Source organism: Bombus huntii, unplaced genomic scaffold (assembly GCF_024542735.1).
Source record: "Bombus huntii isolate Logan2020A unplaced genomic scaffold, iyBomHunt1.1 ctg00000058.1, whole genome shotgun sequence".
In the NCBI taxonomy this organism is placed as follows: domain Eukaryota; kingdom Metazoa; phylum Arthropoda; class Insecta; order Hymenoptera; family Apidae; genus Bombus; species Bombus huntii.
Window position 1 is genome coordinate 579134 of NW_026099319.1, and position 26226 is coordinate 605359.

General features: G+C 37.4%; 2 protein-coding genes across 5 annotated transcripts; one reads left to right on the plus strand and one right to left on the minus strand.

Annotated features, from left to right (window-relative positions):
* The first annotated feature begins 1 nt into the window (after position 1).
* Positions 2 to 20126, plus strand: LOC126875813 (uncharacterized). The gene is made up of 5 exons (XM_050638739.1): positions 2 to 1050; positions 16945 to 17030; positions 17884 to 17924; positions 18268 to 18369; positions 19433 to 20126. Exons 1-5 carry the CDS (start codon positions 101 to 103, stop codon positions 19967 to 19969), a joined length of 1716 nt encoding a protein of 571 aa, XP_050494696.1. The 5' UTR covers positions 2 to 100; the 3' UTR covers positions 19970 to 20126.
* A 2618-nt stretch (positions 20127 to 22744) lies between these two features.
* LOC126875794 (adrenodoxin-like protein 2, mitochondrial) lies at positions 22745 to 24777 on the minus strand. Of its 4 annotated transcripts, none has more exons than XR_007693666.1 (5): positions 24270 to 24777; positions 23949 to 24139; positions 23742 to 23854; positions 23342 to 23577; positions 22745 to 23077 (listed from the first exon to the last, which is right to left on the minus strand). XR_007693666.1 is itself a non-coding variant. In XM_050638695.1 (4 exons), the coding sequence occupies exons 1-3, from the start codon at positions 24416 to 24418 to the stop codon at positions 23387 to 23389; spliced, it is 453 nt and encodes a 150-aa protein (XP_050494652.1). In that variant the 5' UTR covers positions 24419 to 24772; the 3' UTR covers positions 22745 to 23077; positions 23342 to 23386. The 4 variants fall into 4 exon arrangements, 1 of the variants encoding a protein (XP_050494652.1); XR_007693667.1 differs by having other exon boundaries at positions 24003 to 24139; positions 24270 to 24776; XR_007693668.1 differs by lacking the exon at positions 23949 to 24139 and having other exon boundaries at positions 24270 to 24316; positions 24414 to 24772.
* Positions 24778 to 26226: the final 1449 nt, after the last annotated feature.

Sequence of the window (26226 nt, forward strand, 5' to 3'; positions counted from 1 at the left end):
CCTCCAACGAGAAAGACGTGCTCAGAAGCGAGTCCCGCGTAGCGCCATGTAGAGGAGCAGGAAGAAGCGCAGTCTTCCTCAGGCATTCCAGCGTCGAGTAATGCTGAAGCATATCCTGACGGTGCAACCGTCGTCAGCGGGCTCCAGGCACCAGCACAATGACTACCAGGCGAGCTCGGGCTCGTTGCACAGCGGCCACCACCACCACCATCATTCTGGTCACCAACAGGATCAACAGCAACACCATCATTACAACCAAAACAGCAACGTTCGTGGAACGACAGGGGGAAGCCAAGGATGGGGAATCGACGTTTACGACTCGGTGGTCCATCAAAGAGCCAACGTGCATCAGGCTGCCACCACGCCATCTTCCACTCACAGACACCCTTTGAATCATTCTCAGTTGAGCGTGAACAATCTTTCTCAACGATTGAATCACTCGCACGCTCTTAATCTGTCCACGTTGTCCACGTCGAAGCATTCTGTGAACAGCGTCAGTCCTGTTGCCGGTGGGAATAACAATAACAATAATAATAATCTGTCGACTACATTGGGGGTGATATCCCCGGCGCCGCTGCACCAGGACAGCAGACCTAAAGCGAATGGAGGCTTTGATATCTCGAGACTGTCCAGATTACCCAGTCAGGCGACACCTTCGCCTGCACCTGCTCTTCAGGGTACGACTACCGGGGGACAGTTAACCGGTCCCGGTTCCACGGCGTACCCCTTGAACGCTTCCTGGTCGTCGTCCCTGTCAAGGAATCACAAGGACCACGAGGTTAGCGCGAAAGAGACGTTGACCAGTTTGGGTTTATTGTGTCTAGTGTCGTTGTTACTGGCGCTACTCTCGTTGATCTTCTTGCTGAAGATCTCACCGTTAACGGTGACGCCGAGTAGCCTGATCAGCCCGAAAGAGTATACGATTGTCTACGAGGTGACGTTAGCGCTGTGCGCACTCGCCCTCTCCCTAAACCTCTGCTGTCTCCTCATGTGCGCTATACAGTTCCTCTTCACTGTGAAACTCGTCAAGACTTCGTATCAAGGACATTGGTGAGTAGAGTTTTCGTTTTATACCACGCTGGGTAAATCTGTGATTCATAACGCTTTAAATACCTTTGTACATAATCCGTACTTTACTCAACCCGAAGGTCGAACAAGGTGTGAAAAATATATACGTTTAAAGTTTGTATCCTTAAGATACTGTTATCTTTGAAAATTCGGAAGTCAAACAAAATACACAAAGAGAAACTTCTAAAAGTGCAAATAAACGTTGAGATACAAATATCCTTTAATCCGAACTATACATATGATGGAAAGAGGACTCTCATAGTCATCCACATTTTCCCTCCTAAATGTCAACAGCATCCATATTTACATTGTTGCTGTTGTACATGTAACTTTTCAAACTTACTTAGGTATTGATAAAGAAAAGAAAAATAAGCATTTTCCTGGTAGCTGGGAATTCGCGGGATTCGCGGTCGAACGATGATTACCATTAATTTCTATAATCTGGCGACGCTATCCTCAATCATTATCCTTGTGCCGGAATATAAGTTCTCATTCGTCCATGCGTGGCCTATCTGTGTGCGTCTGGAACAAACGCAGTGTCCCGTATCCCGTGCGATATATCAGAGGCCTGTCTAGTGTTTCTTCTCACGCGGCCTGGAGGACGAAACGCAAAAATTCACATCCTGTACTTGACGTGCAAGCGTTCACCGACCGCGTGTCCCGTTTTTACTGATCAAACACGTGTCTGCAATCACAATACGATACTGTGTAGTGAGATGTATCCGTAAATGCGTATGTTTCATGACGCGAACCTTGAAAATGAAAATTACACTTTCGTTTATTCCTCGAGCGTCGTGCACGCAGGAAATCGTATAATAATTTTATTAGTAAGATTTTTTTTATATAGACTACGCTATATTAATTTGTGACCAAGCTGAAAGATCGTGACACGCCCTTTGTGTAGAAATTGCAATATTCTCCGTTTTACCTAATAATTCTCCTAGCAAATTCAGCACGCACGTTCGCGAAAAATATTATCGAATACACACAGTGCAGTGCAGATCAAGTTACAAAGGGAATATAGATATGCTCGCCTCCCGTGACACGCAACTCGAAAGCGAAAATAAGGCTCGTTAAAGACGATACATACTCCTCGAGATGGGATCTGTGGTTTCTGCTCGGAAGTTCCCTTATCGTTGGTCAATCGGATTTCTTTTTTATCTTTTTCGTTGCCGACCGAGACAAAGTAAGCATCGCCGACTCTAATTACTAGCGAATGGAAACGCGCGTTAAGTTATGCAGATTGGCCGAAATCGTCGGCCAAATCACTGTGTGTTACGTCGCGTAACACTCTACCTAGCCGAGGCCACACACCGCGGGCAAGATGGCAACCAGATGTCTTCGGATACTCACTGCGTACCCTCAACAGTCTCAAGTACCTTCCATAAATCTCATAGATTTCCTAGTAAAGGTCCTTCAAACCAAACAAACGTCTGTTTCCGAAGAATTTCCAAAGACTATTGTCTACCACGGCGTGACAAGGGAAAGTTAGTTTTTCTCACATACGCTGCAACTTTCCTCCCACTAACCACTTTCTTTCGAGGGCGGTTAAGACCCTTCGTGTGACCAATTAACAACGAAGCCTATTCCCTCACTCTCCTAACTAAAATCGTCACCAACAAATCCGATGGTCCCGTGCGCTAGACACACCCATCCTTAGCTTTCCTCCGAGACAGCATCGTCTCCCAAGACAGTACTGATTTTACATCCTTCGAACGGTCAACATCCTTCAACCGGGTATACACACCCGTAGATCAGTCACTCACTCATCTCGTACATACGCACCAGCGTAACTGTCTTCGTTATAAGTTGTTGGAATAAACGGTGAAATATAACTTACTCTGCTGTGTCATATTCATTTAACCACCTCTGTTACCTTAACCGAAACAGGGGAACGACTACTTCGCGGCGTCGATTCACCGAATCGTAGCGAGAATTTACGCCTCTCGCTGACGCGTTTTCCTCGCGACCGCGTCTCTCCGCGAACGGTCGTAACACTGTGATTACCCTCAACGGACACGCCGTTTTGAGTTTTCTCTTTGGTTCTTTAATTCCGTCCTTTTTCTTTCGCTCAGTTTTTTGGCCAGTGGCGGTCTTTTATCGCGTGGCGAGTTTGATTCGCGTGGGAAAATGTCGTGTGCTCTTCGGCAGATAGAAAGATCATTGTTTCTTAAAGCATCCAGACGTTGTGCGTGATTGGCATATTAAAGTTTCTTGCGAATGTTACCGTGTAACCATGTCTCCCTTGTGACCGTAATTGTGCGACGATGTTTTCCTGCAAATATTACCATCTAACAAGTTTTTCCAACGAATATTACTGTTCGATCAGGTTTTACTCGAATCTTGTTCTTCCCTTGATAGGGTCCTTTCCTTATATAGAGTGTCCCAGGATTTCGCAGTCAAATCTATGCCACTATATTCCACTGACTATTTTAATGTACCAAACTACGAAGATGCGGCTGATATTGTGCGTGTTGCGTTATTCCACAACTAGGCTTGATTGGCAGGCCATTGGAACGAGATTTGTTCAAGCTGTTCGAAATGTTGGAGAACGAGCCGTTAACATTGTAATGTATGCAACTACAGAGACGTATCGTAACTTTTGTTTCGAGAACAAATAACAGAGAAGAAGAGAATAATGAAGATTGGACACGGACGAAATTAGCTGTCGATCTTGAAACTCGTGCACTGCGATTTCAAATAATCAAATTAGCATAGAATGAGATTTGGGAACGGGCAGAGTATATTCCGGAGTTTGGATATATATATATTTAGATTAAAGATTGGTTCTTTGCGAGAAACGTTTTTAAGCAACATATGAAATTCTTCGTCTATTTATAGTATATTTCATTTTACTATAGTGGGAGCAGTATTCTATAAATCGGTTTATAAGAGTGCGAATTTATTATCTTAACGCTAGCCTTGCTAAACCCGGTCAAATGACCGGTTTCAAAATTTAATATGAAATTGTGCGTTCGTCGTTGTTTCTTTTCTTCCTCCAACTTTATGTAAATTCTTATATTATCCGACTAATCAATTTCTCAATTTTTGTTAACGTAAGAATCTACATAAAGTTAGAAGAAGAGAAGAAACAACAATGACTGCACAATTCTAAATTAAATGTTGAAACACGGCCTTTTGACCAGGCCTGGTAGAGTTAGTGTTAAATCATGCTTTGTAATTATTTATTTTGGCTGGTGGTAAGCAACGGTAACGCAAACACTGATCGAAGTAGACAGGTATTCGTTAGACAGGTATTCAGGCCCCAGAATTTCCAGGTCACCGATTGGGGCCCCTGTTGTAAATTTCTGGTGATTCGCCCAACTATTGGTTAACTAAGAGTAAAGAGAAGAGGACAGTTTACATCTGAGCTACTGCTTCGATTAACCACATCTGGCAGAATGGCCTTTAGGGAAGAAAGTGTACCGTTTTCTGTGGTCGACCATCCTTTGTTTTCTTTTCTGAACAATAGATCTAGCTTGGACATTGATAACTAGCGGCTTATCGATCGTTCGATGACACAGGACACAGCCATTCTTTATGCTACATTATCACCACGACTAACTTTTACAGCTGTCTGCTAAGTTAATATTACCGGTTGTGTCACACTATCGCAGTGTGCCCAGAAGAGATAACCGGAGGACGATTAAAATTGCAACGTCACCGGACGCTTCTCGTTTCCCTTCTTTCTCTCTTTTCCTCGTCCTTTCGCTCAACGGTTGTTTCCCCTGCTTTGCCTCCGGGGCTTCCAGACAATTCAAGATTCTGCTGAATTGGAATGCTCGATTTTCTCCTAGAGAGCTGTTTAGCTAGAAGGAATAGTCCGAGTGTCGACGGGTATGCGAAGAACTGTCTTCTTGTGCTCTTAACCACTTAACTACGTTCGACGTGTTTATTCGTTATTGCTTGATTTTACCTGCTCACCCCATAGAGGCATTTTTGAAATTAAACTTTAAAAAGTTAAAAATTAATTGTTTCCAAAATGTTTTCAAATACTCCGAAAATCGTTGGATATTTTCGTGTTAAAATTAATAACAAAGTAAAATATACACAGCTGTATCCGTATTATTAACAATTAATTATCCTACGATATTTTTACGGGTTACTCGCGCTCCTGAAAAATTTCTACCATGGACCTCTCCCCCATATGTAAGGAAATAAACTCCGCAGTTAACAAATTAATTGTTTCCAAAATGTTTTCAAATACTCCGAAGATCATTGGATATTTTCGTGTTAAAATTACAAAGTAAAATATGCACAACTGTATCCGTATTATTAATAATGGAGGCTGACTCCTACGATATTTTTCTACCATAAAAATTTCTACCATAGACCTCCCCCAAATGTAAGGAAATAAACTCCGCAGTTAACAAATTAATTGTTTCCAAAATGTTTTCAAATACTCCGAAGATCACTGGATATTTTCGTGTTAAAATTACAAAGTAAAAGATGCACAGCTGTATCCGTATTATTAATAATGGAGGCTGACTCCTACGATATTTTTCTACCATAAAAATTTCTACCATAGACCTCCCCCAAATGTAAGGAAATAAACTTCGCAGTTAACAAATTAATTGTTTCCAAAATGTTTTCAAATACTCCGAAGATCATTGGATATTTTCGTGTTAAAATTACAAAGTAAAAGATGCACAGCTGTATCCGTATTATTAATAATGGAGGCTGACTCCTACGATATTTTTCTACCATAAAAATTTCTACCATAGACCTTCCCCAAATGTAAGGAAATAAACTCCGCAGTTAACAAATTAATTGTTTCCAAAATGTTTTCAAATACTCCGAAGATCACTGGATATTTTCGTGTTAAAATTACAAAGTAAAATATGCACAGCTGTATCCGTATTATTAATAATGGAGGCTGACTTCTACGATATTTTTCTACCATAAAAATTTCTACCATAGACCTCCCTCAAATGTAAGGAACTGCGGCATAAGTTCCCTAATAAACAATAGGAATTTCTGTTGTAAACTACAAATTACAAATTACGAAACCTTCCGCTCTAAATTAACTAAAGATCACCAACAATTCTCCTTCGTTCTGAAACTAATTCTCCGACAATGGTGTTCCCTATGAATGAGTCAACTGGCAACGAAAGACCAAAAGCAAGAGGGTTCTCGGTCAGTGTCTCTGGTGCACGCCAGCTAGGAAGCCTTAGCCGAAGGTCGTCCGGCTGAAGATAACTGCGAAGTCTGCAAAGTGGCATTGTTAGCGAAGGAGAAGGAGCCCTGGGGTGTGCAGACGTACTCCGAAAGAAGCACAAACTTTAATGGTGGGTCCCAGTAGTAGACGGCCGTTCCTCTTCGCTTTCTCATTGTCACTCGAAGCTCGGTGCCCGTCCCTCCTTCCGTACCACGCTACCGAGTCTGAGACGCGAGGATGAAAGGAAAAAAAGCCGAAGTATGACACAGGTCCAACGACGACACCAACGACGACACCAACGACGGCGACGACGATCACAGAGACACGAGAAGAATGAAAGACAAGCGGCGCTGCTAAGTGCCGGCTCATTACTTAAATGGTCCGTGATAAGGGATCTCTGGTGCTGCTGGCGCGAACACGCTGAACAGCAGACTTTTCGAATAAAGCCACTTTTGGACAAAGTAGTTGCTGGCTCACGAAGTTTTCTTCTTTCGTTGTTAGATGGTGCGATCCTAAAGTAGGCGCGCATTTTTCTTCGCGATCTCACGTTTCGATCGCGGATTTCGACTTATTGGGGAAACAGGTTAATTGGATTATTACTGGAGAGACGTGGATGGATGAACGTTTTCATCGTTTCGTTCAATGACGGGTGAAACGCGTGAAAAGAGTTCGTAAGGTTTAAGCTGGGTGAGAAAATACAGCTTTGAATTTCCTATAAATGAGAGTTTAACAACGACGTGTCAAACACGACGCATGGAGCATTTGTACTAAATTTCTTATTAAATCTTGTTAATTCACTAGCTAAAAAACCAACTATCACATCGAACATGATACGACCAATAAAAATAAAGATATCGATACGAAGAATACGAAACGTAGATTCTTATGAATATGTGCGTTTCTTTAGGTGTATCGCTCCTCCAAACGACAATTCGCCGAAACACATATCAACTTTAACCAATGTATGAGAAATCGTCTCTAGCGCGTTTTTATGCCAAGATGAACGCTACTGTGACCCCGAACGAACCGTGAAACTGAACGATTCGATCTGTCATTGAAAACGCCCATCGGTCGCGAAAGTCTTGTTCGTTTTTCATCGACGGCCCGGTTTAACGTTACACGCGTGTCTGGTTTCTGTTCACGGGCGGTTCTTCGTGCGTCAGAGCGTCCGAGCATACGCGTGCACCCGTTCGTCTTTCCACCAGAAAGAGAGAAGAGGGCTCTCTGTCGTGGCTGTTGGCATTCCACGCCTTCGAATCCGGCATTTCAAATTTTTTCACCGACACAGGGCACTACGGAACGGGAATAAATTTGGCGGGCCGTGACTGCGCCTTAATATTCCAACAAGCAGACAGAAAAATAGAGAAAGAAACGGGCACTCGCGTATCTCAATGCTTGTAATTTATTTTTCGATTAATTCCCAATCACCAGCCGATAATTTTGATGTTTCCAGCTGATGATAAATCGAAAAAGTGAATAGAGGACTTCCAGTAGAATTTGCGTGATTCATTCTTGGCGTTGATTGGCGTGAATTGTTCGTCAAGACGTTATTTTTCCAAGGGTATAAAAATCTGTCAGTTAGGTGGAAACTATCAATTTGTATACGAAAGATACGATCGTATTTGAAGATTGTATCGTAGTCATCTGATTTATCGTGCAAATTTTGCACGTGACACTCTATATTAAGTTTGTTGTAGCATTAATTAATCACAGAATGTTACAAGAAAACAAATTTGGTTTGGCAAATATAATGGCCGATGTTATATAGATATGTGTGGCGGATCGGTATCAATAGGACGCCGACAGGTCGAGCCGCGGGTACCAACCGCCAACACTAGAGGGCTACGACGACAACGAGTCTGTCTGTCTAACTCGCTAGTGGTCGAATATACGAGCGATTGATATAAATACCGCACCTAGCGAGACTCGCTCTACGTCTATGGCAGGGACTACCGAGCATAGCCTTACTGACAAGTCCACCGGTAGTCCCGGGACGAAACGCACAACTCTCTCTCTCTTTTCATCCGCCTCATTGGTGACCACCGACGACGAACACGCACCTCTGGAGAAGGAGTCAAGAAAGGAGCCAACCACCGACGACGAACACGCCAAGCAAGGTGACCGGATACGAGACGACGACCAAGCCAAGGAAGTGATGTAGCCATTGCAATAGTTCATGGGCATCACCTCCAGCAGCACGTCAGAGAAAGAGAGACAACCACCTCGTCCCCACGACGATCAGCCTTCCATCATCGACGACGAGCCATTCCCTCTAACTTGTATCGCGCTATATAGCTTTGGGGTCACGCTATAGCGCTAGGGGGAGGCTGTGTGGCGGATCGGTATCAATAGGACGCCGACAGGTCGAGCCGCGGGTACCAACCGCCAACACTAGAGGGCTACGACGACAACGAGTCTGTCTGTCTAACTCGCTAGTGGTCGAATATACGAGCGATTGATATAAATACCGCACCTAGCGAGACTCGCTCTACGTCTAAGGCAGGGACTACCGGGCATAGCCTTACTGACGAGTCCACCGGTAGTCCCGGGACGAAACGCTCTCTCTCTCTCTTTTCTTCCGTCACATATGTAATGTTCGAATTTGTAAACTATTAACTTTTTCGACAAGGAGGTATAAGGAACAAGTTAAAGTAGACATCATGTTATGAATCATCTGCGAGATATAGAAGACTTCTTTTATGAGGGATCAACACCTCGTGAAGTCAGATTTTATTTATAACATACTTTACGATTTTGATTTATTTGTTTGAGGTGGTATGTCGTGATAGGGTCGGAAGGAAAACTCAGATTTCTTGAACGATAAATGTTTATTCACTCTAATGTCAATGAGTACACTTGATGCAGGATTCGCGATTGTATTCGGTTCGCGAATGCGCGGTTATTAGATAGAGCTTGGATAGCTACGATTCGAGATACGCTGCGAGTGCGGACAATGATTGCACGAGATGTCGAGAGCTTAGATAATTATTCGGCTCGAACCGTGTAAGTATAACGATCGTGATATACTGCGGTAACTCGCGGTAATAGACTGACATTTTTGTCGCGATGCTGCTGCGGAGGAAGACTCGTTGGGATGTGTCTAAGGATGCGAAGGCATCGGATTCGTTGAGAAAAGCTTTGGTTCGGAAAGTGAGGGAAATGTACGTTAATGTTTATTGGCTAATTCGTGTTGGTCGTTGGAAAAGGATGCTAGCTGCCCTTGAGAGGGTGTTGCTAGCGGGCAGCGTCGTATGTGAGAGATAGCAGATTTCTCGTGTGTCCCCGTGGTAGGTGGTCGACTTTGAGACTGATAAACAAAGACTGTTTGTCTCTTTGGAGGACCTTAGCTAAAATAAATCCTAAGATTTATAGCGGTCCTTAGGCTAGCTGGAAATATTCGGTACGAATGTATCGACATCTGGCAATCATCTTGTCCGCAGGTATAGGGTCTTTGTGTCGTGCGTCAAGCGACGTAAACTGTTGGGAAGTTTACTGTCAAGTGCCGCCACATGTTCAAGGAAAATGTATCTGCAGCCGGTTATAGCGGTATTTACGTTACGGATGATCTATGGGAAGATTCACACGAACAAACCTTTATGGACTAACCAAATTTATTTTGTTATTAAAAACGATCTACAGAACCGATCGACGACTGGTGTTCAATTTAAAAATTGCTTCTCTATAAAAGCAAGAAATCTAATTTACATCGTGTTCTTCATCTGTCGCCTCCATATACATCCTGGTGGCAATAAAATTCTGAATTTACGAGAAATCCGTATTTCAACTTAAGCTTATCGATGTTACCGACTGGACAAAGCCTTCGAGAGTTTAAATTAACCGATCGACCCTTCGTTGAAAGGACGAGCAAGTGCCAGGAAACTATCGCGGGAACGCTCGTAAAAGCGCGCAATGGTTCGGCGTGGTAACCTAGGAAGAGGAACAGGTGCGACTGAATCGTAACGGTTGTCGTGGCCCCTTTCAAACGATCCGTGGCCACCCTTCAGTTTCGGCGTCATTAACCCTTCCCTTCTTTCTTCCTGGTTCACTTAGAAACGAAGAAAATTCCGGAGGTAGTTTGCTCTTAGCAGCTGCCATTTTTTTTTCTTTGTTTAGTCGACACGAAGCATTTTGGAGAATTTCTGTGATTGCATCGTGAAGGTACAGAGAATAAGAAAAAGCGCTCTTTGTTCGTTGACGACTTTCTGTCAATTAGAAATAAGAGTAAACGGCATAACAGTTTTCTTCTTTGCCACTGTATACGTAATTTTTGTTAGACTTTAACAACTCGTATTTTTCGTGAGCAAATACTGTCGAGTGGTTATACACTGTATATGTGAAGCTTCGTTTTCTTCGCGCGAAATATCCATGTTGTTCTTTCTATACTTGTGTTCATATATCATGACGTTCAGCCTACACGTGCCCGAGAATGTAATGTAACAGATAATTGGGTTCGAGCTGTAAATCTTTCATTTGCAGCATGACGCGAATCTAACAACACTTCTTTCCTTGTTCAGATCATGAATATTTTTGTCGCGTGCAGGTAGAATCATATGTCTAGAGTATCCACGGGTTTCGTGTTTACTTATTTCTTTAACTAACTTCGGTTTTAACCAACTTCCTATTAACCAGCAAATTAATCAAATACTTTCAGAATCAATGACAAGAATATACCGAAAAGTGTCGAAAGAATTTTAAAGGTACAATCATTTTCCTAAAAGTTATCTTGAGACGTATTGTATCGTTAGTCTCATAGAGTTAACCACTTTTCTCTAGAATAATACTCGAACACAGCTGTAGCTTTCTATAAATTTCCTCGCTATTCGATTGAATTTCCCGAGATCGTTTCCAATGACGAGGTCGCAGCAGTTGTTACGAAGAATATCGGAAGAGCGAAGAACGCGTATGTGTGTCTGATCCATCATTCACGATAGTCTCTACGGTCCATGCGTATGATCCATCATCTGCGTAACCATTTTACAATCCTCACCGTGGAAATGCCGATCCGCGATGCTATTCTCGCGCGCACTCGACCGCTTAAGAGTGTCGTGTAAAATTAAGGTAAAAAGTAAGGAACTTGTTAATTTCCGACAAGGAGATAAAGTCCTTTTTATTTTTTAGTCAATTTATACAATTTTTTCGGTTCGCGATGATGTACTTTCGATATTTGGATTAGTTAAGAATTTTTTTATTAGACTGACTGGATGATTTTGAAGGGAGAATTTATATTCTTCCATTCGTTGGAGTGGGAGAAGGTTTTGTTTATACTTAGTGTAAAATTCGGAGAACGGCTGGAGTGATCGAATGCCACTCAGGCGGCTGAGAACGGATGCTGACCGGACGGTCACACGCGATAAGGCGTTCGGAATTTCGGTTTGTTATATACAGCTGCTCGAATTTCGTCTGTGACAAGAGCATCGTCCAAAGACGTTTCCATCATACACAAATAACTTTGTTTTTCTTCTTGCAGTCGGAAGCGTGGAGAATTCGATGTTTCTGGCTGATCTGTTGTTTTATCATTTGCGCGGCATTTTTTCGCGGTTAGAAGAAAGATGAGATTAATATCTTTGTGGTATTTTGATACTTATCGATCTGCCGATAATGTCGGTGCTGGTAGGGGAAAGCGTGGTTGAGAAGAAGCGCGCTTTTTCGATAAATTATGAATTATGGCTAACGGTAATTCACGCAATTTACATAATCTAGATGGAACAGACGCTTTTCAAGATCGCTTGTCGACTCATTTATGTTTATAATTTTCAGGAGAAGAAAATCTAAACCTTGAATATATTCAATTCGAATATGTACTGTAGCCTAAATTCGGGTCTTTTTTCGACTTTCAACGATATAGATTTTGTCTCGATTGACTTCCTGCCGGTTTACGTGCTTTTATTCTTACTCCTTCTTCTTCTTCCGGTGTCCAATGATTCCTTTGAAAATCGACGCGGTTAGTACCGAAGCGTACGCTTCCGATGCGGAAAGTACGCGATCGAAGCGCGTGGCTTCTGACCGGAAGCGTAGCCTTGCAAACGCGATTAGATTGCATTAGCTACGAGACTGAAATTAAATCTCGAGTCGGAATTGTATTTAATTTTCTTCGGGAAGTTCAATGCCGGAATCGAAAATTGGACGATTGAATAGGGATTCCTAGTTGATTTTAGACGTCCCTCTTCCTGTAACTCCCACCGAACTTGCATTGGGCGTTGTTCGTAGGCTTGTCGTGCGGCAAACCGTTTCGCAAGAGCTTATTTGCATTTCCTCTAACTGCGGTTCGCATAAGACGCGTCAAAGGAATATTGACTACTATCTATTAGGTCAGATTTTTTCACTATTTTCTGCTTCTCGTAGGATTGTAATGTTACAGTACCGGTAACACGAAGCTTGATCTACGGCAAATAATAAAATATCTTTGAGATTAAAAAATATAAAGATTTGAAAATTAGGACATTTGAAAGTTTGTACTTACTCGACTGAATTGCTATTAAGTGACGTTTAAAAATTTTAATCACAAGGTTGAAAGTAATATAGTTAGTAATTCTAACGAACACCTATCCTCAGATAGATTGGTATACACACGCGAGTCGACCGTATTCTCCGGAAATGAAAACAACTACATCCCTGGAACCTGGAACACGTGATTTTCCGCATATCTATTAAAGCAACATCGGTCAGTGACTCGTCTACGGTGCAGTCGCTAGACTCAATTAATGACCACGTTCTGGTCGTAAATATAGAAAAGGCAGCGAGATATTTTAGTTTGTCGGCTAACTGGGCTGAGGTTGGGTCAATGTTTCTGTGGATTTCATTTACCTCTTCCGGCCTCCTTATATTTTCTGAATTCTTACAATTTCCGAGATACCAGTTCATAGCAAATTGATTCTTATTATGGCGTAGGATATAGTAAATCTTATTGTCTAAAAATACAGGAAAAGATTTCATTTTAGATGATTATTTCATTAAAAGATTATTATTTTTTTTAACATTTTATTCAAGCGTTTCTTAAGACATTTGTTCAAAGAGATGTCAGGTTATAAAAAATTGAATCAACCTTCCCAAAGCTCCTTAACCTCTTGTTATTTTTGATAAATCAATAGCATTACGCAATATATACCGTGTGATTTCCCTAGACGATCTAGTAGCACTCTTCTTTACAACCTTCTTTCAAAACGAGAAACAAGAAGAGGATTTACCAAATATCATTGTCATCGAAGCGCAGAGACGCTCCGGTGATTCTTATCTCCATTCATCTCTCCGAGTGAAACTATTTGACGTCGCCTTGAATAGGCTCAGACAGTTTTGTCGGGGGTCCGTGTCGTCGCCTGTAGCCAGCTCGCACGATCGTGAATGGAAAGACTCGTATAAAATCAAAGGGCCGACAGACTCTTCCTGCTTAGACGAGATCAATGAGATCTCGTTCAATAGAGAAGTTACCTTCTCGACCGCCGGCGCCGTATTACCCTTCAAAGTCACCGGAAAGTCATATAAGCCAACTGATGCAGCCTAACCTTTATCCACAGATAAAATAGGTTTCTCTTATTCCATCTGAATTTCTAAAGAAACCAAGACTTGATTTCAGTCTGGTTAAAAGCTTCGCTCGATTAAAGCTGTTTTTCAAGCAATAACCTACTTTGTGAATTTCATGCACGCGAATCCAAGTATGTATGCGGCAGAAATGAAGCTTTCGTGCATGTCTAATTGTAAGTTGATGCGAAACAATGCGCATGCGCCGAAATCCCATCACTTTGCGGACCCACATTGTGCCTTTTATTAAGGCGCCTTGTTTGTTTACTCTTCTCGAGCTAATTCTTCACTATTATTATCTACATTATTTTCACTGGCTAACAACTGGTTGGTCTGCAATTGACTAACCAATACAAATTTTTCGTTACGTGCATATATTCGAAAGAATTCGAAATTAAATTATCATGTATTACGGGCAGTTACGATAGAGTGACACAAAGCAATCTGTGTTTGAATGCCTCCACTCGTGGACAATATCGATATAACCTAAATGCGATAAATCGCGAACGTTTGATTCGACTCATGGGAAATTTACGCGTTTTTGAATCGTCCCGAGTCGCACGCGAAATGCAGGTCAGAGAACCGTCTAATATTTATTGTTGAGATCGTGGGCTTGATCTTAATGGCGCGGCGGCACGCGATTCTTTACCAACTATGCTCCTTAACTCCAGCTCTCGACCTTCTTCCCTATTCAACTAGCTCGAGCAGTGAAATTGACTCTGCATGCCTGTGATTTTGGCAGGGAATGGGAGTCGAGTTCGTAGTGAATGCACATTGTGTATACGTGTTTTAGGTGGTTTGTGTGAGTTTGTTGCGGAGATTCGAGACATTTATTTAACCTCTTTATCATATTCGAGCCTGTGCGATATAACCATATCTTAAATGTAATAAGTTTTATTTTTTATTGCAAAGTTCTTGAAATATATAATGCACACAATAAGTGTATAATATTTTATATATATAAATTATATTTAAGAAGTTTGGGATAGTTTAAAGATGAAATAAATTGCTTTTTAAGTTTAATCTCTTACTTTCGACGAAATCAAGTTTCTCTGGAATTTGGTGGAGTTTAAGATTTGATATCGGTGTCGTAGGAGTTATGTGGCACTTTAAGGTGGAATAAATCTAGCGAGGAGTTTAAGGTGCGGCAAAGGAGCGTGGAATGTTGCAATAGAAATTTATTGCAGTGTTAGTGCATTGGTAGATTGATCAAATTTACGTGTAGCGTGGGTAACCAATGGTAAATATTTTGCAATGTGTATAATTTCTCAGTAATCTGAGGCTTATAAAATCTATTGACAACTAATGGAAATTGTTGATTTAACAGATCAATTTTAAATTCCTCGTTAATCTAAATTTTTTTAATCCTATTTACAGCTAAACCTTACGACGAAAAATTAACGAAGTGGAATAAAAATGGCATTGTGATTCTTCTCGTCGTGTATTGGTGTCACATCAAATTTAAGAGACAGTTTTACTTGCGGATGCTGCGTGTTACGTTGGTGAAGTCGACGAAAGCGTAAAATAGGAGCTCGTCCGAAATACACTAACGCGGAAGGTTAAATTTAACGGAAAAGGCTGAGAAATTAGTTTAGAACTCGAAGTTTCATTGGTACGACGCTCTTGAAACGCATTCAAAGAGGTCGGCGACCTCGAAAGGGGATGAACGCAACTGTTTCGTGGGAATTTCTTATTGTGGCTTATTTGGATGAAGCTACTTTAAAATCAGCGCTAGATTCGTCTGTATTTTGCCCGGAAATCATAAAATGTTTAGGCCAGGCGACTCCATGTACAGAAAATGTTATGTCCACTTTTTACGTCCGTAGAATTCAACTCTTTACTACTATGCACTTCTTCTCCAAAAAAATATCGCGTTTCAATATTAAAAAAGTTTCAATAATATACTATCCATTAGAAGAATGATAACATGATAACCGTACAAATTATTAGTATTAACAAATTCTTATTGTCGTATAGAAATGCCAACTATTGCTTCGGTAAAACAAACAAAGGAATTTTACAGGTAAATTTTACAAATTACAAGTCATCTTATAACGCAAAATACGACGTATAAAATTGTCTCAATTTATTAATAGCATTAATAAATTATTATGGTAAAAGATGCAGGAATCTTAGCCTCATGAGAAATTAGAGATGAAAATGAGTGGGAAAAGATTAATCACTGGTCCTCCTAAAAAGATGCAGTCCCATGGATGGATGGTTGTGCGAGTATTAAAGCAGCGCAAAACCGTTCCCCGAATTCTCATCCCGGACGTCGTACGACCGAAGACAAAAACAACTCACTCGAGGGCATTGCGGAGAGACATTCATCGAGGACACAATAGTATTATTCCAGGAAGTGCTAGTTCTTCCTAGATTCCGGTTACAATGTTCTTAACGCGTGGAAATTAATCTTGACCAGGAAACATCTATAACGGCATGTATTTTCTGCCGTGATTGTAAATCTGTTTGGAACATGCGGTTTGTCCGTTAATCTATGCGCTGTTGTTCAATTGAGTCAATATTATTTGTTGGTAGATTAGTGTGTACAAGAGCGCTCTATCCATTATTGACCAATTCGAGCACGTATTGGTAAATTTCACACCGGCAATTACGGTGAAATCGTTCGTGGTCGCTGGAAATTGGCAGTATCGTTTGCGATCGTGAGCTAATTGACACTGCGTGAGCGGGGAATTATGTGAAGCAGCTTTGCTTAGTCGTTTCATGCATTTAATAGGTTTACGGCGGTGGACAGAGTTTGTAAAAAATGAAGACAAGGTAGAAAAAGATTATTTTTCATTTTTTACCATTAGATTATTTTCAAAGTGATCTTTTCAGTGAAATATGATTGACAAAAAATAAGATCTATAATTGAATCATTATAGAAAATAGAATAATATTGATAATAAAGAAATAAAAATCAATTATAGAATAACATATAATAATAATAATAACAATAATGTGGATAGACTTTATGTTTACTTTTATATGTATAATGATACTGTTTGATCCTTGAATTAAAGTTAAGATTAACGTTGCGATTATGATTATCCCTTGTCTGACTAAATATATTTGAAGTATCAATTACAGTAGAATTTTTGAAAGATTCTTGGCTGTTAAACAAAAAACTGGTTCCTTTATATTTCGCTCAATTATCATAGAATCGTGAAACTGACTTTCACTTCAAATTTTGTCTGTTTCAGGAGTAACAAGTACCTGCAAAAATCATCCATCAGCCGGATATGTGCTGTCGGAGAGTTTTTCATTAGCATTCCCGTCTTTCTAACTGGTAAGAACCAATTCCTTCAATTCTGTCAACTTTAACCTTTTGAAAGATACTAGTACATAAGTTATACTTTTAATTTTTCTTGAATTCAGGCATGAATCTAAAAGATACTGTGAACTATCTCTGAGTGTATGAAATCAGTTTAGAAATCCAATGGAAATAAAGTTAATTTTAACGCCGAATAGTCATTATTTTTCTTAGAAAAATAAAAATGATCGTCTTTTAGGGAAGTTTTAACAGATTAATTTATAAAGAGCTGAAACAGAATATTCATGTCATGCATGAATACGGCTGGTGGATGGATCGAGATCTAATCTAAAGTTTACGTTGTGTCATGCTAGTTTACACAGCTATCATTCGCTCGATCGATCGTTAAGCTGTTGAACTCGATTCAAGACGGACATTTTGGCTCTGTTCAGAAGAAAACTGTGTTTTAATAAATTTGACGGAATAGAAATTATGATAGACTACAATGTTTTTTTAATTATATCATAAAATTTATTTATTTTTTTTTAATGCCATGTTAGAAACTTCAAATACTGTCCAAAACTTCGAACGTAATCGTTTTAGAAATTTGTAAATTACTTAACGACCAAAAATATTGAATTCTCTATTGTCTGAAGATAGATTCTCTATAATTTAAGTAATTTATTCGTCGAGAATTGATATATAAAGACTTAAATAATAAATTAATTGAAAAATAATTTGCGACTAGTATTGAAAATTTCAATGAAAAGCATATGTATATAGTTTACGCTTCGAGAATTATATGTATTGAGAATATGTATTTGCGCTGATTCTTTGTCCCGCTTGTTATGGCATACGTGTTATAATGATCCTCTAACAATGCTTTCAGGTATGATATTGTATACATTCATCCAGTTTTATTCGACGCCGGTGTCACGTAAAATGGATACTTGGGTTGCGAGAGAAAAGAAAGCTGAGTCGTAGCCCAACTATTAATTCTCTTTTATCGAACTTTATTATGACTTTGGCACTTACAGTAGAATAACGTTGAACAGAGAAAGGGGTGTTGTACAAGAACAGCAACTAGAACGAGAACTCCCCGGGCTGGGTGAAGTCTCGGCTTATATACACCCTGGCTTGGGGATGTTGGGGGGTTTGGTGTGGATTCCAAGGAGTCCGAAAGTCGGGGTTGGGGCCTTATCTCTGATGGGGACTAAGATGCGTCGCGGCGTTGGCGTCCGACAGTCGGGAGTCGATGTCTTTTCTCTGAGAGGTAATTGGTGTCACACCGGCAATCGTTACGTCCGTTTTCATAGGCCTTGGCATCGTGTTTTGTGGATGCGCAATGGTCCATAACGTCTTCGTGTGGCAGAGGGTAAGAACATATCGCTATTAAAAAAGAAAACGAACACGTTAAAACACGTCTAAATCATCTTTTATGTGTATTTTACTCGGAAATCATTTTATCGTGAAATTTTGTTTTCAGAGTTACCATAATTTATCTGGTAGAGTTCATAAAAATTTTTCTGAAATCAATTGCAAGCTTTTAGGAAACCAGGATTTTTCACATTTTTAAGAAGCGTTATAATTATATTGCTGATCTTTATTTTATTCGTGCGAAATTGAAAAGTACGCAAATGGCGCAAAATGCATAAAATGCGCTAAAATATACGTATATAAGAAAACAAATCTCGATTAAAATTTTATTTCTTTGATTATGTTCGTAAAACTACAAACTTGTATAAAAATACGCATTCTAGTTATAAGTGTTAAAACATTCGATCTAGTCCTTATCACATTCATGAAAACCTCCATTTAACCATTCGTTGTATCAACGAACATTCATATGCAAAACTTACCACCTACCACATCCTCCGCGTATTAATATAATCCCCTTTTATAAATTATACACTTTAGAGTGGACTGGTTGGGTCAGAGTGATATAAGCTTACAAGTTCTCGAGGAGTTCTACCGAAGTTACATTTACGTTTGCATAATTTCACCGAAAAAGATACTCTGTAGAATGACAGGTTCGTTTGTTTATGTGATCCGCGATCGCAACTATTTCAAGGGGATTTTATAAATAACCATACACACGATATTCAGTGTATTTTCGTATTCTCGTTTATTTTTGGGAGATTTGTAAAACTGTTGAACAAAATAATTGAGTAACGATTATATTTGCTGAGAAAAAGTCTTTTTCTCTGTACCCCTCCTTCTACTTCAAGCATGTAGTATTGACAATAAGATTGACAATGGCTGAAAGTAATCCAAAAGAGTTTTCACCATGGTTATCGGTAACGAAAAAGATTTGAATCATCTTTAATACTTATTCGTAACTAGAATCATTTCAACTAAAATGTAAATTCTTATATTATAACTTTTTTAATTTGTTATGGCCCCTGACTACAACCTAACCTATCATTCTTATTTCGTAGGAGAAGACGAATGCCGTGAAGGCGTTAGCGCGCGAACAGTGCGAAGCGGCGGTACAGCTGCAGCGTCAGCAGCAGCTGCAACAGCACCAGAACCAGCACCAGCTACAACAGCAACAACAACTACGTGGCCCGTTAACCATCCACCATGCTGGCTGCCCAACGAAAGTCGGGCCCGTGACGAACCAACTAAATACCAGCCACGCAACGCACGGCCGAGCTGCACAGTACCAACACTATCATCACCATCATCATCATCGACACGTGTCAATGTCTCCACCGCTCTTGTTGCTCTCATCGCCAGCTCCGATCGCGGCGACGCACAATCATCTGAACGTGAGCGGACACAGAAACGTGGTTACGCCACCGGATACACCAGCAGATAGATCGCCACCGAGTCCTGGAAATAAGCTAAATAGATCGCAGCATTTGCCACGGGAAGCAACCGGCAGCGTCAGTCCTGGTCTTCCGGCTGCCACATTGGATCTAAGTAGCGCAGCAACCACCAATAGTCCGCATGAATTGTCCACGTTAGTTTAGAAATTTGGTCCGAACATTATATCTTCACATAGGATTGGAGATTAATAGTTGATAGTTAATTTACACATCGATCTTTTTATTTGTAAATTGGGTCGTGGTTTAGAGTTGGTTTGTAAAAATTCGGTCCTAATTGTTAAATGATGAATATTGATTAAGAATAATAGGCATTGATGTACCAATCTTTACTTGAGCACACGCATTGGAGATTTCACTTTTATTCAGTGAAACAGCAACTTCATTACTCGCTTATTCAATACGGCAATTGCATATATTTCATGGACATTTTAACAATGTTTTGAATAATTTCTAACGGTACAATTGTGATGAAGTGAAAAAAATCGTGATAAGAAACAGAGAGAAAAGTTGCTCGTTAATGAATATTGACCAGAAATAAAGTAATTTCTAAAGAATATCCCGAAGACGTCGTAGATATTACGAAAGGAATGATTAATTTATACCCGCGTGTATCTTGCCATTACCATACTATTATTATTATTATTAATATTGTTAGTAGTACTCGATTACATTATTATTAATATTAATATTATTGCCTTATTATTATTAATGTTATGGAACCTCTAGTCCTAGGTTACTTTCGCTGCCACGAAAGGATAAGATTTTCGAATTTTTTACTATTACGTGTAATTCAAGTTTTCCTGTTGCGCATGCGCAGTAGAAAGAAAGTTAGCGGAACTCAAATCTCGAACTATAGAGAGTTGAAAAGTAGTAAAAGTAAAAAAGCACGAATAACATTTGTATTTGTGCTGGATTAAGTTTGATAATTGAAAATTGAGTTTGATGATAACATTTTTTTCGTATTCGCTTTGGTAAATATTAGTTTTATTTAAAATTGAACAAAGCATTTTATGTTTTTCAAATACGGTACATAATCGTAATATCGAATTTTGTAAACTGATAGTAAGAAACTCTATAATTCGAGACTGGAACTTTGATCAAGTTCACATTGAACGTAAACTGACTTAATTTTGTTATTTAAGCGTGTATACTATACGTGTTTGTTCCTTCTTCTCTTGTGCGCAGGCTATAGCTTAATTACTTCCAATAAACGCAGTTATATCGAATCAATGACCGATACAAATTTAGATATTAGGATTATTTAAACAAGAGATTAAAAACTAAAAAGTATTGTTTTTATACTGCATATGTACATATGCAATATGAACGACAGTTTGTGTAATAATATGTCCCCTCTTCTTAGTTTACTTTTGTATATTTTGCGACATTTGATATTAATTTTATGAGGAACGTACTTACACTTTATCTTTGTAATTAAATGTGAAATGAAAGAAAAGAAATGACATGAGAAAAGGAAATTCGATGTATGAGTATATACGAATTGACGGAATTAAAATTTAACGCTATATTTAAATAGAAGACGTGAAATATCTTGTCATCTTAAAATAACTTGATCATTCCTATTCTTTTACATAAAAACACTTTTCGACTGTAACTTAAGAAACATGTCTGCTAACGTGAAACGTGCCAGAAAAAATTAACAACTTCCATTAAATTGGCAAATTTCTCATTAATATCGTAAAACTCGCGTTTACAAAGATCAGATCAGTGTACATAATATACAAAACAAATGCAGAATATATAAATATAGCACATACGTTCTGAATTATATTCGAATTGGGCAGGGTAACCAAGTGAAAATATGTAAATTTCACGATGTGTAATGTACACTTTATCGAACTTGTAAGTAGTGTAGAAATAGAATATTTTACACGTAACAAAATATACAAACGACAATACACAAGTTAAATTATTTGTTAGATCCATGTATAACATGCATAGTACAAAAGTGTTTTAGCTTTATGTACTGGTAATTATGAGAAATACCAACTTAATAGATGTATTTGGTATGTACCTAGTTAAGAAAACAATAAATTATTCTGAACAGATAAAGCGTTTAGTAGCTTGTGAAGTATGAATTTTCGAAAACGCAAGTATTTTATATCTAAGTAGTTAAGAAACGCGAGCAAGGGAAATCAAACAAAGGAACAAAGTTTTTTTGTTTAAAAATATTTAATTTGTTGTTCTATTATCCGAGGTTAGAAGCGATAATGTACAAAATCTGAATAAATAAGATTCTTCAATATTATTGAATTTTAGTTCTAGGGTAAAGTAATATATCCGCATATTTTATTTATATACAATATGTATAAATAATGATGTGATTTGACTAATTTTGTTAAAAGAATATTTGTACTTTTTACGTAAAACTTCAGTCTTTTACAAACTTTCTTGTAATTAATAAACCAGTAAACACAATATTAATAAAATCCATTAAAATTATAAACAAACTCATAAGTTTTAATTTTAGTCCTTAAAGGTTGAAATATTTTGCTCCAATGTCGAGACATTTGTTTTAATCCAAAACATTACTATACTGAATCGATAATGTTGCATGTGCCACGAAAATGATGATAGTGTCAGATAACTTGTTGTGAAACGAAAAAGCATTGCATGTACATTTCTGTTGTTTTGTTGACCATGAGTTTGATGATCTTTTAAACTTGCCCATAGCTAAGAAATCAAACAGTATATCTAAACGAAATTAATTTCAAATTATTTTTTAGGTTCTAAGCTTTTATCTAATCTTTCAGAAGTTGCAAAATTTATTCCACAAGAGTCTTTTTTATCATAACCAAGTACACATCTTAAAACCATTTAAGTCTTCCTTAGTAATTTCTTCTTATCTTTAATAGTAACGAAAATAATTTAGATGAACGTTTTAAAATTGACACCCTGTATATTAAAAATAAAAGATATATTTTCTTCATAATTGGATAGGCTTTTTACAATGGCAATGTACAAATATCAAAATTGCAATTATACTATAACATATGTATATATATAAGCTTCACATTTAAACACAAGATTCTTTATTATATTTTTTTAATACCAATATTTTAATAATTATAACAAGGGTTTTTTAACAAGAGATGTATAACATTGTATACAAATTTTCAAAAACCTATAGATAATTTCAGTTATGCTCTTGCATCATTAATTGTTGATGGAACTCTTACCTCAATTCCATCTAGTTCCTTAGACATTACTATTTGACAGCTTAGCCGTGACCTGAAATTAAATATTATATAACTGAATATGTCAATAAATATATTTATTGCTATACAAATTAATACTAATACACAATAAGATTTCTATTTATCCATTTGAAAATCAACATTGTAAATATGCTAATTCCAACATAGATTTGTAATGATTATAGGGTCATAAATAAAAAACTATGAAAATTTATTATAATTTCAGTTTCGTAGTATTCAGAGATAGCGATTTGAAATTCTACATTGAGATGCAGATTTCGAAATACCCAATACTAACCTGTTTTTACATAAATTTAAATAGAAAAATTCACTTTATAAAATATTAAAAGGTAATAGAATTAATAATGTGAATGATTTGATACTGATTATTATGAACTAACGTATCTGTTAATTCATATGCTAAATCCAACATGTCTAATTCTTCATCTGTTGGTTTGTCAGGAAGTGCATCATAAACTTCTTTCGAAAATATTAAATGGCACGTACTACAAGTTAATGTTCCTTCACAAGCACCTATATCAATTATATTTTAAGATTACAACATACTTATATAATAAAGTATCAAAAGTTAAAAATAATAAGAATATTAAACTTGATAAAAATGAAAATTTTCAAATATTTTCTACCTCAAAATTATTTATTTTAAATTAAGTAAATTATGCTTCTTTAAAACATACCATATCCATCTAAATCAATTTCATTATTTACTACTATGTCTAATATAGTATCTCCAACTTTCCCTTTTGCTTTGATTCTCTCTCCACTTGCTTTAACAAACGTTATATTTACTCTGAAAATAATATTTATGAAAGATAAAAATTATCTCAATATAATTATTTTCTTTATTTTTTGTGTTTCTTCAATTAATCTTCTCTTAATTATACCTTAATTATATGTATCACTTATGATAATAGAAATAATTTAAAAATAAGATATACTTGTCTTAATAATACATAAATAAAATTCGTATATCATATATTTATAACAGTGTTATATTTTTAGTTGTTCACTGTCAATGTTGTTCTTATTAATACTATTCTATTAATACTATGTTATTTTTCTAGATGTTATACTCCTACAAAGAGAAAAATTTCTTAGACATTATTATTAGCATTATTATTTTGACACCAATTTTATATTGGAAGGCAAGTACTGAAATTCTATTAAAAAAAGAAGGAAAGCACAAGAAAATTTGTATCACTTACTCTTGTTTTTCTGAAAGTGGTTGCGTGGTCGATATTCCTCTTGTTGCCTGCAAAAAGGGCAACGTTGTGTTGCTTGTATATTTTGAATAATTTGATGCAATACCGAGAATTGATCTCGAAAATTTTTGTAATTGATTTACTAACGCCATTCCACTGTCATAAATATCATGAGTATGGGACACCCTGACCGAACACCAGATAAGTATTGCGGAAAATATCAATTGTAGATCAATTGTACTTTGTACAAAAACTTCCACGGCATTCTTCGGCTGCTATACTGGGACGTTCCTTTACTGTGATAGGTTATAAAACGATTCCTAACACAAGTGACGTATCTCTACCGGACACGTGCTCTTCGGGCCACACGTTTTATGATACAAGACCAGCAAAATGATCAATGTGTAATTTTACATATCTTACATTTTTTCCAAATGAAATATTGTTTTTATTAAACGTTTAAAACCTCAGGCAACATTTATTTCATCTGATTTCAGTTTTACAAATATATATCTATAATACATATCTGTATAAATTACGGTCTGGTTATATCAAACAGGGACCGACACTCGCTAGGGAAAACTGCCCAAAAATTGAATCGTAAAAACCAATATGAAAGACAACAAATTTCTCGTTCTGCGGAACAAATAGAAATGAGCAGAGTATCTTTATCTTTATCTGAGACATTCAAAGCGTATCACGCATACGCTAAACCTGAAGAAAACTTTCTTGTCTTCCATGTTCATTTTTTCCTTTCCATTTCCGAACGGTTTCTTCTATATTTATTTATATGTTCGTGATTGATGCTATTGACAACATACAACTAAGGGGAAATACGAATAGTAATAGATAGATGTATAATTCATTATGCAATTTTATAGAATTAAATCTTATTTATCTTCAGATATAAAAACTATATTTACCAGCTGAAACACTAACGCATATGCAGTATAATATAATCTACTTAACAATCTCGTTTTAGTTATAATATGTGATTAATTCTTTTGCTATTTCGCTATAAACAGTTTCTTGTGCATACAATATTTTTTTATAGTATTCTAATATATTGTTAGATATTGTAAAGAAAGTAAAGTACAGTTATTGAAGTTTGGGAACATTCAATGTTAACCTTGCTTCAAAAAATAATCTTTAGAATGTATGGGGAATAGATTTTTAGTATTATAGTTGGTATAATGTCATCATTGTTTACAATGTGTTAGAGTTAAAGAAATGAGACAAATTAATATTTCAGAAGCAAATTCAATATTTAAATGATGTTATTTTAAAATGGCAGATGATATGAATGTTCTTTTTATACGAGGAAATGGAAACGTATGTATGGTAATGGAAACGTAATGGTTTTAACATTATTTTAGTACAAGATCTTAGCATAATAGTAATTAACAGTATCCACTACCTTTTAGTCAATTTTTGAAAAATGACATATATGATAATTTGCAATAGTTTGATAATAAAATACTTGTATCAATATTAATAACGTATAATTTGCTATCTCAAAAGGATACAGACTCAGCCAATGATAATGTTTGGGATGATAGTGCATTAATAGAAGCATATGATAAAGCAATATATTTAGCAAAAGAAGAAGTTATCAAGCGAATGGGAATGGATGTTGGAAATTCTCAACCGAAAGAAAACCTACAAAATCTTAAGCAGCCTAAACACGCAAGTAAATTACACAAGGTTGTGATTTTGATAGAATATTACAAATTTGATACAGAATATTATTAAATATATTGATTAAGAAGCAAATTATTTTATTTTGCTATTTACTTATATTTATTTGTATACACATCTTCTCTCTATAGAAATGGATCATAGGAGCACCTTATCGTGCAATATACTCAGAGGATGGAGAAACTTATGAAGCTATAATATCAAAAATTTACGAAAACAATGGCACGTGTTGAAGTGGTTACCACTTCTAAGAAAACTCTAC

Bases quoted from the DNA above. Each gene is read 5' to 3' on its own strand.
- LOC126875794 (XM_050638695.1), bottom strand. From the start codon at position 24,418: ATGGCGTTAGTAAATCAATTACAAAAATTTTCGAGATCAATTCTCGGT. The intron at 23,855-24,269 runs GTAAGTGATACA...TATTATTTTCAG, and splicing joins CCACTTTCAGAAAAACAAGA to AGTAAATATAACGTTTGTTA. The intron at 23,578-23,741 runs GTATGTTTTAAA...TAATTGATATAG, and splicing joins AATTGATTTAGATGGATATG to GTGCTTGTGAAGGAACATTA.
- LOC126875813 (XM_050638739.1), top strand. From the start codon at position 101: ATGCTGAAGCATATCCTGACGGTGCAACCGTCGTCAGCGGGCTCCAGG. The intron at 1,051-16,944 runs GTGAGTAGAGTT...TGTCTGTTTCAG, and splicing joins ACTTCGTATCAAGGACATTG to GAGTAACAAGTACCTGCAAA. The intron at 17,925-18,267 runs GTGTCACGTAAA...TTTCTCTGAGAG, and splicing joins TCCAGTTTTATTCGACGCCG to GTAATTGGTGTCACACCGGC.